This window comes from Canis aureus, chromosome 25 (assembly GCF_053574225.1).
Source record: "Canis aureus isolate CA01 chromosome 25, VMU_Caureus_v.1.0, whole genome shotgun sequence".
In the NCBI taxonomy this organism is placed as follows: domain Eukaryota; kingdom Metazoa; phylum Chordata; class Mammalia; order Carnivora; family Canidae; genus Canis; species Canis aureus.
This window is the reverse complement of record NC_135635.1, coordinates 43246704-43264740: the sequence shown is the minus strand read 5'-3', so window position 1 is coordinate 43264740 and position 18037 is coordinate 43246704. Positions and strand designations below refer to the sequence as shown.

Here is an 18037-nt window from a genome sequence, read left to right as displayed (position 1 = left end):
TTCCTCAACTTGGCCCCATTGCCACCCACAGAGACAAATGGGCTGCCATTCTGCTGGATGCTGGGAGGTGGCTGGCCAGCTCCAGGGTCATTGTTCCGAGTGTCACTGAGAGCCTGAGAGGGAGGGAGAGCCACGGAATTGAAAGCAGGACTGCAATTACTAGCCTATTCAGTTCCCTAGAATAAAGCCCTGTCATTATCTAGCAGCAGGAGGAGGTAGGGAAGGGGGAAGAAAGAGCCTGGCACGCACTTGCTGCCCCTGGCTGGCTGCTCTGGGCTCCACCCCCCCCCCCCCAGCTCTCACCTGAGGGCTTAATTACCCTGGTAAGCCTAGGCACTTTGCCTAGGGGCTTGAAAGCCTAGGCACCATTCTTGGGTGGTCCAGCCCTTGGCCTCCTTTCTTACAGATACCCAGCTTGCTTCACTTGGGTCTTCCCACTTTCAGGACCATCACTCCCTGGCAGGCTCCAGGTCCCAAGATAGAGTTTCTCCCGACCCCATTCCCCAAACGCTGCTCTATTGGTGGCTGGGCAGGTTGTCCCAGCAACCCCCACCCCCTCCTCCAGGGCTGGAGCTTGGCTGCCTCTTCCGGAGGGTTAAGGATTTCTCCTGCCCCGCCCCCAATCTCTCTCCTGTGCTGAAGGTTTGCCCCAGGCTGTGGCAGCTCCTCTCCACATCACTGACTGATGGGGCTGTGGTTGATCCACTCACAGAGACCAGTTACCATGCCGCCCCTAGGGGAAGAGTCCAGCAGCTCAAGGAAGGGATTCTTACTCAGCCCCACAGCCTGAGGTCGGACACCTCAAACTCAGGCTGACCTTGGTCACCCCTGGCTTCAGCCTGGGTGCACAGGAAGGATGTAAGACAGCCAGCTCTGAGTTCACACACCAAAGTTCCCAGGGACCCTGAGACCTCATTGAGTGGGTTAGACCTTCTTGTTAGGGGCTCTCATAGAGACCAATGGGCTTATCCTCAGAGAACTCTGAGGCGGCCGAGTGGGAAGTGGACTGACCGGAGCCTGGCTTGTCTCAGAGCCCTGCAGCCCAGCCCCAGATCTTGCACCGTGGCCCACTCACCCTGCACTAGCCCGCACCCCAGTCTCTGACCTTGGCACATTCTCACAGAGCAATTTACAGGGAGGTCTGGGCTACACTTGGGAGGCAGGAGATCTGGTTAAAGAAGAGGGATAAGGGGCTATGAAGGGGTCAGGAAAGGCCTGGTAGTGGGGATGTTGGGGTCTAATGGAAGAAAACTTTCTCAGGATGGAATGTCCCCCACGAAGCCGAGAACAGATAGACTGACAGACACACACAGTTAGACTCTCAGAAGACATCCAGAAGGCTTCCTCCCAGAGAAGCCGAGAAACTGACATCAGAGACACAGACAGACACATGAACAGATAGAAATATGCTCTAGGAAACTACAAACCAAACAGGACAATTTGGAATAACTGGGAGCAGAGGCGGACAGCAGCTGAAGGTCTGGACCAACTGGGGACAAGTCCCCCTGCCCTGCGCAGAGGGGAGGGCGGCGGTTGGTAGTGCTCACGGGCCCTCCACCACCGAATGGTCTCCCACCCTCCCTTCCAGAGTGCCTCCACCCCGTCCTCGGCCTCCCCTCTCCCACAGGGCACACCAGCTCCTCCCACCCCTTCCCACCAGAATCCAGGGCTGCAGGGTGGACCCAGCAGGCAGAGGAGTGTGGGCAGGTGGAGGAATGGGAAGGATGAGAGCAAGAGACAGGATGGCCATGGGAAACGCTAGGGAGGACTTCTGTTGCTGGCACTCTGCCAGGGCTGAGCTTGAGGACACCCTGGTATCTGTCCTCACCTATGCCTGGTGCTTGGGTGGTAGTAATTAAACATTCACTGAATTGAGCTGGATGGATGGGTGGGAGGTCACCTAGGCAGGCAGCTTTTTTCTCTTCTTCCTGCCTCGCCAGGGAGGACATTTTTAAGAAGACTCCACTGTGTGTCTGAACAGTGACAGTTCATGGGAAGGAGTCAAGGCCCTTGGTCCCTTTCCTCAGAGATCACCTGGATGTCACTCCACTCTCTGTCCTCTTTCTTTTCCTCTCCTCCTATCTCATTCTCCCATTTCTTTCTCCTTCCAGTTTTCCAGGCGAGCCATTTTCAATTCGGGGGCATTACAGTGCCCCACTAGATGGGGATTTCCCCCAGAATCCAAGTGGCCTTACCCAAGCTTCTGTCCCCAAGCACAGAACATGGTCCCCAGACCACCTGGGGGATCAGCACAGTGCTTGATCCTTCCCTTTGCCTTCCATCCTCCATCCTGGTCAGCCCCCCTCAGCCCTGGACTGAAGAATCCCTATGGTATGTCACTGGTTTTAGCCTCTGGCCTAGTTCCCTTCTGAGTCCTGCCTGCCTCCCCGCTGACCCTGACTTCCCTTTAAGGGAAAAAGAGTACTAACGACTTTAGGGGTGGTTTTATACCAAAAGCCACCATCTCCAATTACCACCTAGTTACTTTCCAAGGAACAAAGGAAAAAAGATAATGGAATCATTGAGTCCTGATGACTGAGCAGTAGCAGTCTACCTGCCCTCAGGGCAAGTCTGGGCACCAGTACTTACTTTCTGGCTGTGTGATTGCGGGCAAGGTCGTTGAGCTCTGAATCTCCGTCTGCTCTCATGTGAGACAGGGATAAGAAAACCTCCCTGGTCCAACCTCACTGAACAACTGAAAGACTCAATGAGATTATATGTCAACGTTACTTTCCAGATAGACTCCCCACCCTTGATCCTACAGATGGGGAAACAGGCCCAGAGGGAGCTAAGCAACTTGCCCAAATTTGTCCCAACAACCAGAGACAAACTGGGGCAAATTTCTGGCCAGAATCTGAGTATCTTGACTCCCAGTCAAGTCAGAAACAAGTAAAGAAAAGAAGAGACACGCAGAAGTGAGACAGAAAAAGTGGTAAAAAGAGAAGAAAGTGTAATAAAGGACCGGGGCTGACAGTGCAGGGATCTGGGATCAAAACTAGCGAGAGGAGTGGAATTGGGTGTGGGAGAGGAAGAGAAGAGCTGGAAGGACAGAAGAAAGAGGAGAGCCTGAGAAGAAGAATGATTAAAATAGGTGGGCGGACAGAGGGACAGTGACTTCAGCTGTTCAGACTGGCTCTCTTTTCTCCTGCTCTCACTGAGGAAGTGACTGGCCCTGAACAGAAGTATTAAACACTCACATCCCAGGAAAGTCTTGAGTTTAAGGAATATAAAGAAAGAGTAAAGGGGCAAGGCACCCTCTGAGCACCTGCTCAGGTTGCTGTCAGGTGTCAGTCCCAAGATGTAACCCATCCAGAGCAAATAGCTGGGAGCTGACAAGGGGAGAAGAAAGGTCAGAGCATAGGAAGCTGGCCGCGCAGAGCTGCCCTGCTATGCTCATGCGTCCGTCCGCACAGCGCTTGATGACTCACTGCCCTTTCCGCGCAGGCTTTGCAAATGTGATGACAATGATGCACATAAACTTAGATGAATGTGGATGTACTCCACGGTAAAATGAAAAATTTATAGTACATTTAGAGGCTAAGCAAATAGATTTTTTGATGACTATGACTATTTCCCACTGAAGGCTGCTATATTATTGACAATATTGGAAAGACCCCAAATATATACTGTAAAACTCATATTTTCTGTCTCATTACATTGCCATGCTATGCCTGTTCAATCACAAAAATATATATATGTACATAATACATATACATATATATATTTAATTTTATTACTTAAGATGTCATCAATGACTATTAGATGATCTGATATTTCCCTAGTAAAAAATTAATTAATTAATTTTTTAATTAATTAAAGAGGGACCATGACTAACACAAACAAGATGAAGAAAACCCGGGACAGTGACACTGACTCTTGACCCAACACTCCCCCTTACTTCCCAGGTTGACAGCTATCTCAGTCAAGTTTCGAAATCCTGAAAACTAAACCCAGTCATCTTGGCTCCTTTATGGAAGGAGAAAGAAAGAAAACTGTAAATCTTTGCTATAATAGAAAGAATAGGCACTACCATTGGTTGAGCACCTCTTGAGTTCCAGACTATATATATATATAACCTAGGACTGTATATATATACACATATATATAATTTATAAATATATAAATATTTATATAAAATACAAATTAATAATTATTTTCTCTTGATGATGTTTAAAAAGACGACATTTGGGGATCCCTGGGTGGCTCAGCGGTTTGGCGCCTGCCTTCGGCCCAGGGTGTAATCCTGAGTCCTGGGATCGAGTCCCATGTCAGGCTCCTTGCCTGGAGCCTGCTTCTCCCTCTGCCTGTGTCTCTGCCTCTCTCTCTCTCTCTATCTCTCTCATGAATAAATAAAATCTTTAAAAAATAAATAAATAAAAATAAAAAGACGACATTTTATGTAGGTCGTTTAGGGGGAAGGAGCCTAGTTTGAAATTTAAACAAAAGGGTATAATGACCTCAAGAGTTGGGAATGGTTCATCTGGGGTCCAGAGGAAGGAAAGAGAAACGGAAGCAGGAGGAAGGAGGTAAAAACAGAGAAACAGGAGCACAGAACTCAGAGGAAGAGGTGCTGTGTAATGTACTTTGCTCTGGGGGAAGGATAGTGGGGGTAGGGAAGGGAGGACAGCCACCAGTTCATCCCCACCTTTGTGAGACCGAGTCAGAGCAGGCGGGCTTCTGTTCAGCGTCGGCAGCTGGGCAGCAGAACTGGTGCAGCACGGTCTCATTCCTGAGGGCAGAGCAGAGGGAGAAGGTCAGAGGTGGCCTCGACAGACTGGACCCAGCTGGTACCAAGGCTTTCCTCCTCCAGACCCCTTGACCCTGTGTTACCACAGAGTAAGCACGCACTGCTCTTGGGAAGGCAATGCAGCACCGAGTTTCTGTCATCAAGGGTTTTCTCAACCAGACAGTAGACAGTGCCTATTCAAACGGCGCCTCCTGCTTGCAGCCCCTGGACCTCCCACCAGCAGCTCTTCCTCCTTCTCAGCCTCCAGCCCTGCAGCAGGTTCCTCTGCATAGGATGTCCCATTAATTCGGCTCTATCTTTCATCATTATAGTTGTTTTCAACCCTGTTCCCCACTATGGTCCAGCAAGGCTAAACTAGGTCTATTCATCTATGATGCACAGAACTGTATGCAGTGAATGTGTTTAAGCTGATCATATGCAAAGATACAAAGCACTCATACAGAGATTTTAGTGTTGCCGGGTGAAGATCCAAGGCACGTGCTTGATGAGGGATTTGTTTGATGCAAATGAAAAAGCCACCCCAGAGGTGGAGATATAGGTTCTAGTGCCAACTCTAGAGCTACCCAGCTGTGTGATACCTCCGTTCATCTTTCCTGGGTCTCAATTTATTTGCTAATGAAATAAGGGAGTTGAACTAGAGAAGTGGTCTTCAACCCTAGTTGCTCATTAGAATCACCAGGAGACTTTTTAAACCATCAGTGCCTCGGCCCTACCTCCACCCAGGGACTGATTCACTTGGTCTGGCCCCAGTCAGGGACACCAGGAATTTTATAAGCTCCCAGGTGATTTGAATGGTAGCAATAATTGAGAGTCATTAGACTAGATGATTTCCAAGGTGCCTTCTATCTCCAAAACTCTGCAATTCTAATATCTACTTTGAGCCATCTTGCGATTTAATATTAAAATTACTTTTATATAAAGTTATGCTGACATGTTGTCTTCTCTCTCTTAGCAAGCACTCACCATCATGGAGTCAGAAGATGTTAGACCTGGAAGGGCTCCCAAAGATTGCATGAAAGAGGTTTTTTAGACCTCCTTTGGCCTCAGAACTGTGTCCAAACCCAGTCTTTACTGGGAGCTCATTGTATAAAACAACCAAAGTGGGATAGCTCTATGGTCAGGAAGTGGGAAGTCTCTGCCACCTCCCTGACCTGCCAGCCTCAATTTTGGTAGCCACCTCCTGGCGTCTCTTGAGCGCCCCAGGATTATAAGAACATAGATTAGAAGCTGCTGAGTTTGGTTCTTCTCATGGAAGAAAATAACGATGGAGCCTACCTTAATTTGACAAAAATAATTCCAGAAAAATTTCATGTTTCAGTAGGAAAAAGTAAAAGAAGGGAAAACTTACAAGGAAACCTAGGAAGACAGCTTAGGTGTTGGGGAGACTTTGAAGACAAAACAGAAAATTGTAAGGCCATTAGGAAAAAGAAATATATCTGACTACATAAAATGAAAACATCTTGTATGGAAAAAGATACTCTAATAAGTCAAACGACAAATGATTGAGTGGGAAAATATATTTGCAATGCATATGACAGAAGGCAAGTTCATATCCTACATTGAGATCCCACAAATTTATAACGTGAAGACAGACCCAGTAGAAAAAAATGAGCAAAGGAAATGAAATCCGATTGACCAAAGAGGAAATCCAAAGGGCTAACAAATAAATGGAAAGATGCTCTACCTTCCTAGTAAATAGGGAAGTGCAAATTGAAGCAACACAAAGATGCCTTTTCTCATCCATTAGAAAGACAATTAACTACAAGTGCTGGTGAGAATGTGGGCAAAGAAGTGCCTTGATCTACTACCTGTGTGGCTGTGAATTTTTACAGCTGTTTTAGGAGATTAAAAAGAACACATGTCTTCTGACCTGGCAGTCCCACCTCTGGAATTCTATACCTTAGGGATGCAAGTAACCTATTCATAAAGGTATTTGTACAAAATGTCATGGCAACATCGTTTTTAGTGAGGGAAACAAAACAGCTGGAAATAACCATGGTCTCCATCAATCAGGGACTGATTGAATACATTGGGATAGCTTCATCCACACCATAGAGTTATGCGCTATATCTCCAAGTGGAATTATGTGTGATATCTCTTGGCTAAACGAGAAAAGCAAGCAGCAGAGAAACGTATATAGATTTGTAAAATAATGACTCCTCTCCCCTAAATACACATTCTGTACAATGTACTGTATTTTTACATGAGTGCATATATAAGTAAGTGGTTCATATTAGCTACCTCAGCAAGAAAAGAGTAGAGACAAAGGAGGAAAAAAAAAAGAAAAGGAAAAAATATGCTCGGTATAATGTTAGCTGAAGTTGTTCCATATAAATTCCTACTTATGATATTATTGTAAATATATTAAAATTGAATATGTACCTGAACAAGGACTAGGAAGTATCAGGAACCAACACAAATATTAATATTATTTCAGGGTAGATTACAGACAATTTTTATCTTGGGTTTTTGTTAATTTAGTAAGTTATGATTATGGATTATATATAGATTATAGACTGACAATGCAACTAATATAGTTTTGCAAAAGGGCAGTAAGGAAAATAATTGAATCTAATCCCTCATTTCACACATTAGAAAACTGGGCTCAGAGTGGGGAAGTAATTTGTCTACAGTAGTTCCCTGACCAAAGTCCGAAGTTCACTTTTCCAGCTCCCCTCACCTCCCTTATTCCAGCCCTGGGGTTCCTGGGGCAAATCAGAGCCTTTAGAGAATTGCCTGGATCCCAAATGTCTCGTTATAGGACTGCCCAGCCTGAGGAGAAGGGGAAGGAGGAAGACAGGACAGGAACCAGATTGGCTCAGAGCCCGAACAGTGGAGGGACAGGTAGACCCAGGTATGCAGGAGACAGAAAATCTACCCCCCAGTTCCTGCCACCAGAAGTACCTATGTCCCAGAGTAGGCTCAGAATTCAAACAAAAGCTCCCCAAGATCCTAGGCAAAGAGGCAGAGCTTGTTCACTACCCATGGCTCTAGCATTTCAGGAAGGAGAGCTCACTGGGATACAGCCACAAGCCAGGTGCCTGGGGGCTCTGTTCTGATTCTGCCTCCATTTCTCAGAGGCCTCCTCTCAGAACTGGGAGCTGCTTCTCTGGTCAGGCACTCGGGTGGCTCCAGACGGTCCTCCCAATCCCCCAGATTCAGCTTCGTTGGCATGTGCACTGGGTGATATAATCCTGGATGTCCCCAGGTCCTTCCCTACCTTGGGCTTGGGATGGCAGTGCTTTTGGGGCTTGCTGTCTCTTTTAGGGTTCCTGCTGAGGAGGTCCCTCAGAACAGTCCAGCTGAGAGGGGAAGTTTGCCTTTAGCCCTTCTCCTATTTCTCCTCTATCCACCTCCTATCCCATGGGCCTCCTAAACCTGGGCCAGGGGCTCCCCATTAGAAACTCCCTTCCTGCCTTCTCTTGGGATTTAGTTCATGCTGAATTATAAGTTCTGCTCTATCCACTTCTGACCAGCCTGGCCACCCTCCCTGCCTAAGGTCATGGTCCAAGACCCCACGGTCTTAGCTTAAGTTGGCTGAACATTGCTTTGACCCTCCTAGACTTCCTTCCCTTCAATCCAAAGGAGAACCCAAACAAAGGGATCCAAAGAATTCATTTCCATTAAAAATAAAATTGGGGGTGTGACAAGAAGAGCACTTCACCTCTGTGGTATTCTTCCCCCAAAGCTATAACCCCAGGCTAACCATAAGAAAAACAACAGACACATGCAAATTGAGGACATTCTACAAACTATCTGACCAGTACTCCTCAAAACTGTCAAGGTCCTGAGAACCAAAAAGAGACAGAAACTGTCACGACCAGAGAAAACTAAGAAGACACAACAAATTGTCATGTGGTACCCTGGATGGAATCCTAGAGCAGAAAGAAGATAGTTGTGGAAAAACTAGTAATACACAAATAAGGACTAGCGTTTAGTAGATGGTAGATAGATAGATAGATAGATAGATAGATAGATAGATAGATAGATAATAAAATTGGGGCAGCAAAATACTAATCATTGATTTTAGTACTTTATAATGTTTACTATGTGGCAAGACTATGCTAACACTTCCCATGTGTTATTAATTCTCACAAAACACCATTGAACAAAACTTCCTCATCAATTCTACAGATGAGGAAACTGAGGCATAGTCAGTTTATGGAACACTGATGAAGTGTCATGCATTTGACATATGCCTCATACCTTCCAACAACTCTTTATGGGATGTGTCATCACCTTCTCTTTTACAATTGAGAAAACCAAGACTCAGAGCAGATAAATGACTTGCCCATGGTCATACAGCTGGTTAGTAGGAGAGCCTAAACCCCAGGCAGGCTAGTTTCAAGGATCATGCCCATTACTCTACTTCATAAGATTTTTGGCCAGTGGGCATTCATGTGTCCAGCCACCAAGCCCCGGACTGGGAGTACCCAGCACATAACCCAGTGTCTGGTACACTGCTGGTGCTCAATGCATGAGTGTGCAAAGAAGCATCACATGTAGTCCCTGCCTCAGGGAGCCCACCAGCTAAGAGAACATCCAAATTGGCAAAGGAGAGGTTCCTGTTTGATTGAAGCTGAAAAAGGAAGCTGTAATGAGAATGTGGGCAGAGGGATCATCGCCAAGTTCATTCTTCCCTGTCCAAGTCCAAGGCTTGTACTGACACTGCCTTGAACTGCTTCCTGAATCCCTAGACCACAGGTCATAGTCCTTTCTCTCTCTCTCTGCTTTCTTCTCTTCCCTCTTTCTCTTGGAGCTCTGCCACCACAGCAGATGGGCCAGTGGGCACCGGAGGCTGCAAAGGGGAGTGGGAGCCTGGGAGGGACAAGACAGGGTCCCTGGGATAGCACCAACCCAAGGCTGTTGCCAGCATGTCCCATCATAGCTTGTCCAGGTGTGAGGCGGAGGCGTAGGCACCACTGGCTTCTGTCCACGGAACCCAGAATAAGGCTTTCTCCCCTCAGGATGCCTGATGTGAGGCCTTGCCCCCACACCACTCCACATAAGGTTTTGGGGTCTATGCCAGTGTTGTCAGCTCTCCACAAATGGGCTGTGGCCCTCATGTGAGTTCATTCCAGTCCAAAACCTCTTGAAGCCTGTTTTCTCACCAGTAGAACTAGGACAGTAGCAATGCCTGCATCTGCTTTTAGGGAATCAAATACAACATCGAATACCTGTAAAGGCTTACAACTGAACATTCATTCATTCACTCATCTGACCTAGCCCTTTCATTTCATCAGCTCAAATGACAGAAGAAAAGGAAGAATTTTCTTCTGCTGCCACCATTTCCTGTTCCCTGAAGTCAACCAGTGCTACATTTTATGAGAATCAGAAGGCAGAGAATGTCCTCTTGATACAACAAGAATCAGCTATCATATCCATGCCAAAAGCTTATTTCTTATATTTTTAATTCCATGGCCCATCACTTTAGGCAGAATTCAGCCCTTCCTGGCTTTAGTGATACCAAGCACCCCAAGCTGATAAATATCAGGGAGTAGCTGAATTGTGTGAGGATGTGGCAATATGGGGTGGTCCAGACCCAGAATGAGAATTTTGGTGTGTGTCTCATCCCTGGTCATGCCATGAGACTGGGCTGGGAAGGAGCTTGGAAGTCTCAGGAATGAGAGTTGTAGAGTGAGGAGCAGCTGGCTTAAGGAACTTCAGGCCATCATCCAAGCAAGACAAGGGGTTCAGGGTCTTCAAAGAAGGCATCATGGATCTGAAGGAAGAGGAGAGCCTCAGGAAGAGCCAGAAAAGGACCCTGTTCCTGGAAGAACTAGGAAGGAAGCTGGGAGAGAGTGGTGGTGCTATCAGGGGAGAACAGGGACCAAGGGGCCAGGGGGCTGGGAGGGGAAGGAAATGGCAAGTGCTGGCAGGAGCTAACTAAAGCTTTAGCCAGGGCCAGGCTCTCAAAATTCTGGGAGGCTATGCACTTATAACTCCCCACATCTGTATTTGGTTTGAGACTCAGGATTTCACTGCATGGCCATAAAAATAGTCAAGTAGTTTGGAGGAACTGATGGTGTATACAGCAAATGAAACTGGCAGAAGGAAGAAGGGGGACTCCCAACAGGAGAATCAAAGAGGCAAAACCAGGATCCCAAGGGGCAGCTTTGAATGAGGAACCCCCTTCTCTCCTTTCAAGTTGAAGACAGAAGATTTAACCACCAGTCCTTGGAAGAAAACAGCCAGGGGACCTCCATAAAGGAGCTTCTTTGAGCTCCAAGAAAAGGGAGAAATCATAGAATCGTTTCCTGTTACCTCCCTGATCCCCACCCCTCCTAGGACCACCATCACTAGGGCTGGTAGAGTCTGAAGACCAGGCTCCATTATTATTAGTTTTTTCATATTTCTCTTAATTTTCTTACCTCTTCCAGGAAGACTTCTCTATCTAAAATAAACATGATGAATAGGAGGAAAATGTCACTCCTTTTCTCAGAGGTCACTCCTATTCCTGGCAGAGTGGGAGAGGCTGAATAGCCAAAACAACTTTGAAAAACTAGAACAAGAGGCACCTGAGTGGCTCAGTGGTTGAGCGTCTGCCTTTGGCTCAGGTTGTGATCCTGGGGTCCTGGGATTGAGTCCCACACTGGGCTCTCTGTGGGAAGCCTGCTTCTCCCTCTGCCTATGTTTCTGCTTCCCTCTGTGTGTCTCTCATGAATAAATAAATAAAATCTTGGGGAAAAAAAAAAAGAGAAACAAGAACTAGTTGTGCTTTCAAGACTTAAAATAAAGCTACCAAAATTAAGACAATTTGGTATTGGCAGAAGCACAGACATATGGATGGATTGAACGAAATAAAGAGGCTAGAAATAGACTCAAACATGTATTAATTCATATTAATTGATTCATGGTAAAAATACCAAGGTAATTCAATGGGGAATGATAATTTTTTTAACAAATGGTGCTGAAACACTGGAATATCCATATGCAAAAATAAAATAGACTTCATACCCTGGGCCATATTTATATATAAATTAATACAAAATGGAATATAGACTTAAAATAGCAGGTACAATTAAAAACTTCTCAAAGAAAACATAGGAGAAAATGTGTGACTTAGAGGATGCAGAGATTTTCTAGGTAGGACACAAAAAGCATGGATAATCGAAAAAAATTAATAAATTAGACTTCATCAAAATAAATATTCTCTTTGAAAGATACTATTTAAAAATGAATAATCCTTACAACTTAATAATAAAAAGACAAACAACTTCATGGAAAAATATACAAAAGATTTGAAACAGATATTTCACCAGAGAAAATCTACTAATGATGTGATAAGTTATTAGGGAAAAACACATTAAAACCACAATGAGATACCATTAGACACCCACTAGAATTAGTAAAATTTAAAAGTCTGACAATACTAAGGGTTGAAAAGGGTGTGGAGCACCTTGAACTCTTACATACTTCTGGAAGAAATGTAAAATTGTACAACACTTCAGAAAGCAATCTGGCAGTTTCTTATAAAGTTAAACAGACACTCATTGTCATTGCATTCCTAGGTATTTACCCAACATGAATAAAAACATAAATTGACAAAAAACTATTCAGAGCAGCAAATGTTCACAGCAGTAAAAAACAGGGAATTCTACACATATACATTCAATTAATCTTTGACAAAGGTGCCAAGAATGCACAGTGGGGAAATGATAGTCTCAACAAATGGTATTGTGAAGTGGATATCCACGTGCAAAATTATGAATTTGGATTTATATCTAACTATATACAGAAGCAGCTCAAAATGGATGATAGACTAAACACAGACCCGAGACTATAAAACTAGAAGAGAAAAACACAGGGAGAAAGCTTCATGACATTGGTCTCAGCAATGATTTCATGGATATGACATGGAAACTACAGGAAACAGGGATGCCTGAGTGGCTCAGCGGTTGAGCGTCTGGTTGGTTCAGGGTGTGATCCCAGGATCCTGGGATTGAGTCCCACATCAGGCTCCCTGCATGGAGCCTGCTTCTCCCTCTGCCTGTGTCTCTGCCTCTCTCTCTCTCTGTGTGTCTCTCATGAATAAATAAAATCTAAAAAAAGAAAAGAAAGAAAAGAAAAGAAAAGAAAAGAAAAAAAGAAAGAAAGAAAGAAAGAAAGAAAGAAAGAAAGAAAGAAAGAAAGAAAGATGGATCCCTGGGTGGCGCAGCGGTTTAGCGCCTGCCTTTGGCCCAGGGCATGATCCTGGAGACCCGGAATCGAATCCCACGTCAGGCTCCCGGTGCATGGAGCCTGCTTCTCCCTCTGCCTGTGTCTCTGCCTCTCTCTCTCTCTCTCTCTCTCTCTGTGACTATCATAAATAAAAATTAAAAAAAGAAAAGAAAGAAAGAAATAACAGGCAACAAAAACAAAAATAGACAAGTGGGACTACATTAAACCAGAAAGTTCCTACAGAGCAAAGAAAACCACAGAGAGAAAAAAAAAAAAAAAAAAAAAAAAAAAAAAAAAAAAAAGAAAACCACAGAGTGAAAATGCAACATATAGAATGGGAGAAATTATCTGCAAACCATATATCAAATAAGCAATTAATTTCCAAAATGTATAAGAAACTCCTACAACTCAAGAGCAAAAAAGCTAATAACTCCATTAAAAATGAGCTAGAGACTTAAATAAAATATTCCTCCAAAGAAGACGAATGAAGGGCCAATAGGTATATGAAGAAATATTCAATGTCACTCATCATCAGGGAAATACAAATCAAAACCACAACGAGATATCACCTCACACCCGTTATGATGGCTGTTATCAAAACATATGTATATATGTATGTGACAAGTGATGAAGAGGATGTGGAGAAGTTGGAATCTTTGTACACCGTTGGTGGGAATGCAAAATGTTGCTATGGAAAACTGTATGGAGATTTCTCAAAAAATTAAAAATAGAACTACCATATGATCCCAAAATCCCACTTCTGGTTATTTATCCACAAGAACTGAAATTAGGATCTTGAAGAGATATTAGCACCCCAACATTCAGTGCAATGCTATTCACAATAGTCAAAATTCATAAACAATCTGAATGTCCATCAATGGATAAGTGGATAAAGAAAATGTGGTATATACATACAATGAAATACTATTCAGGCTTTTAAAAGAAGGAAATCGGGCAGCCCAGGTGGCTCAGCGGTTTAGCGCTGCCTTCAGCCCAGGGCGTGATCCTGGAGACCTGGGATCGAGTCCCACATCAGGCTCCCTGCATGGAGCCTGCTTCTCCCTCTGCCTGTGTCTTTGCCTCTCTCTCTCTGTGTGTCTGTCATGAATAAATAAATAAAATCTTTTAAAAAATAAAAGAAAATAAAAAATAAAAGAAGGAAATCCTGTGATAGGTGACCACACTGATGAACCTTGAAGACATTACCTTCAGTAAAATAAGCTAGTCATGGAAGGACACATACTACATGATCCGACTTACATGAAGTATCTTAAAATAGTCAAACTCATAAAATCAAAGAGGAAAATGGTGGTTACCAGAGGCTGAGGGAGGAAGGGGAAATGGCAGATTTCTAAATAATGGGCACAAAGTTTCAATTATCATTATGAATAAATTCTAGAGAACTGCTGTACAACACTGTGCCTGCCTGTAGTTAACAAGCCTATATTATACACTTAAAAATTGAAGAGAGTAGATATCATCTTAAGTGTTCTTACCACAATAAAACACAATAAATAAAGTTAAATAGAACATTTTGCTTTGAATATTCATTTCATGAGTTTATATGACTAAACTTTGTGAGCATCTGCACCCTGGACAGAGGAGTAGCAATGAGGTGGAGCTGGCCCACAGTTAAAACAAGGAGGGGCACAAGTACATATGCTCACCAAGCATAGTCTGTAAATTAAGTAAATGATATATCCTGCACATATATCACATATGATCCACGTGTTCTAAATGTATGTAGAGACAGTTACTATCAATAAAACAAAGATCCATATAAAAAAAAAAACAGCAACAACCTAAATGTCCATGAACTGGTAAATGGATAAACAAATGTGGTATGTCTATGTAATGGAGTACTATTCAGCAATGAAAAGGAACAGGCTTTCCTTCAAAACTTGTTTCAAAAGAGCACCACACTAAACGAAGGAGGCTAGACACAAAAGTCTACACACTAGTATGATTCCATTTGTATGACTTTCTAGAAAAGGTAAAACAATAGTGACACCAGATCAGTCTCAGTGATACGGGAGGGGAGATATTGAACTGCAAAAAGGAACAAGGGGTCCTCTGGGGTGATGGAAATGTTCTATAACTTGATTGAGATAATGGTTTCAGAACTGTAGACATTTCTTTAAACTCCCATTTAAAATGGGTGAACTTCATTGATGCAATTGTACCTTATTACGGCTGATTTTTTAAATACCAAAGTATTTTTCTCTCCCTTCTCATTTCTCATCAAGAGGCTTTAGAATAATTTCTTTTCTAACTTCCCTGCTCCCATTGGTTCCAGATCACCTAATTATTAACCCCCCTCCAAGCAGTGGATAAAAATACCAGATTCTTCCTTCCCTTCAACGGCTAGATTGGATTTTCAGAGACCAGATGGCTCATGACTGAGCCAAAGGAGTCCAGGGGCCAGAAATTAGGACAATGAGAAAATTGGGGGTGGGGATGGCTGAATGGGGGAAATTTTGGAGCTGGGCCTAGGGCTGAGAGCCCCTGGAAAGTGCAGTGGGAATGGCGCTGAGCTGGAGATGGAGACCCAACTCCTCCTCCACTATCACTGGCCCTCAGGAAGGTCAAGTCATGGTAAATGAGGTTCTTATTCCTCCCCTGTTTACATCACTGAATTGTAGGGGTTCAATAAGACTTTGAATGTGAAACTGCCTTGGGAGAAACATAATAAACCCTGCACAGATGCAAAATCTTATAATGACTATTATTGGTATTATTAGTCCTTGACTGGGGCACTCAGCAACTGCAGCGCTATTGCAAGCAGGGACCAGCTAGGATGCCATTGTGACTTCCTCTTGCCCAAGCCCCCACCCCCTCCTCCAGGCATGGGGGCAGTGGAGGAAGGGGGTAGATATTCTTTGCTCATTGGTGCAATCTGCCACTGCAGTCTTCCATGGGAAGCTTTGGAAAGATCTTAATAAAGCAAGTGCTTACAGATGTTCCAGCAGCCAGGGGCAGAGAAAGGAAGCGGCTTGTACTTACTTATATGCAGATTTTGCAAGTTTCCCCCTCAATTCAGACTAGAAACAGTGGATTCCATCTCCTTTCTCATGTTTCCTCAAAAAGGCATCAAAGCATACTCTTCCTCACAGAAAGGGTCATCTCTCCTCCTCACCACCCTCCACAGAACTCAGAAGTCAGTAACATTCCCTAACTGCTTGCTTGTTCATTTACTTTTTGAGCACTTATTGCCTACTAGGAACTTGATGTACAATAACCATAAAACGATAGATTGGAGAGGGGGCGCCGGGTGGCTCAGTCAGTTAAGCGTCTGTCTTCAGCTCAGGTCATAATCCCAGGGTCCTGGCATCAAGCCCCGCATCAGGCTCCCTGCTCAGCCAGGAGCCTGCTTCTCCCTCTCCCTCTGCCTGCTGTTCCCCTGCTGTGCTCTCTCTCTGTCAAAGGAATAAATAAAATCCTTAAAAAAAGAAATAAGAAGGGTTAGATTTTCTTTAAAACACACACACACACACACACACACACAACAGACTGAAGCAGTAGATATTACTATTTCATTTTACAGATGAGTAGAGAAATTTAGTAACATGGTCAAAGTCACGCTACTAGGAAGAGGCTGAGGTAGAACGTGAATCCAGGCCCGATCCCAGCCTCCTAGTGATTTTACTGCCATGGAGAGCCTGAGGTGTACAGTTGACCAAACAGGAGGCCTGGGTGCAAAGTCTAGAGAGGCATCTGGTTGTGTGGTTGGGGCAAGTCACTCGAGAGCTCTCTAAGCCTGTTCCCTCATCTGTGAAATCCACTATGTCATGGCGCTGCTTTGAGTGTTGTAAGAGGTAACTGGTAATGAAGGTTCTCAGGAGACAAAGCAGAGCACAGGCAGCCCTGGGGTGCTAGTTGTTACTGTAGTGGCCTCCCGACTGCAGCTCCACCTCCAGCCCATACCCCTGACCACCACTGTGCCCTTCCGACCACCACTGTGCCCTTCTGAAAACGTGATTTCATTTCACGGAAGTGGCAGGCCCAGGGGAAAGACCTTGACTTAGAATCAGGATGACTTGGATGTACATGACGCCTTTTCCATTCACTAGCTTTGTGACTTTGGGGAAGTTTCTTAACCACTCTGAACATCTTCCTTTATCACTCAAATGGGCATGATAATAGCAGTACCTCATTGCATAGTGGAAAGAATTCAACGAGAAAAAGTACTTTAGGAATTTAGCCCAGAGCCCACGGCAGTATATAATAAGTGGTAGGCACTCCATTCTTGAATCAGTTGTTATATATCCCAATCAAATGGCAAACTCCAGGTCCTGTGTGTGTCTGTCTCCCTAGGCACATGTACAGGGCCTTACCTTGGGCTGGCCTGTCGTCGTTCCCTAAACTGAGGGCAGAGTCCGCCTGGGTCTGGCACATGCCTTTTTGGCTGTTATTCAATTATACAATTCAGCATTATCAACTAGAGTCATCATGTTTTACATTAGGTCCCCAGGCTTTCTTTCATCTTGCAGCTGAAAGCATGTGCCCTTTTGCCAAACTCTCCCTGTTTCCCCCAGCCCCTAGTCCTTGGCAACCACTTTGCTACTCTGAATTTGACTTTGTGTGTGTATGTGTTTTTAAGATCCCATGTGTAAGTGAGATCATGCAAGATTTGTCTTTCTCTCTCTGGCTTACTTCACTCAGCATAATGCCCTCAAGATCCATCATAAATAGCAAGATTCCCTTCTTTCTCACGGCTGAAGAATATTCCCGTGGATGCATATAGCACACTTCCTTTACTCATTCACTTGTTGGTGGACACTTAAACGTTGTTTCCATGTCTTGGTCACTATAAATAATGCTGCAGTGAACATGGGGGTGTGGATACTTCTTTCAGATTCTGTTTTCATTTCCTTCCAATAAATACCCAGAAGTGAGATTGCTGGATCATATGGTAGTTGTATCTCTACTGTTTTGAGGAAATGCTGTTTTCCAGAGTGGCTGCACCATTTTACATCCCCACCATGAGTACACATAAGTTTCCTTTCTGTCCTCATCCTTACTAACACTTGTTATTTCTTGTCTCTTTGATGATAGCTGTCCTAAAAGGTGTGAGGTGACAACCCACTGGAAGTTTGATAGCCATTTCTCTGATGATTAGTGATGTCAAGC

The 18037-nt window shown here is 44.4% G+C and overlaps 1 protein-coding gene across 6 annotated transcripts in view; it reads right to left on the bottom strand.

Moving 5' to 3' along the window:
* Positions 1-18037, bottom strand: part of IQSEC3 (IQ motif and Sec7 domain ArfGEF 3) — a 111439-nt gene that overhangs the window by 71543 nt on the left and 21859 nt on the right. For all 6 annotated transcript variants that reach the window (XR_013364463.1, XR_013364462.1, XM_077871525.1 and 3 more), the window contains exon 2: positions 4646-4729. Coding sequence is in view for 4 of the 6 variants with exons in the window: in XM_077871525.1 (XP_077727651.1) it covers positions 4646-4729 (84 nt within the window). In the remaining 2 variants the exon portion in view is untranslated. The remainder of the gene's footprint in view (positions 1-4645; positions 4730-18037) is intronic.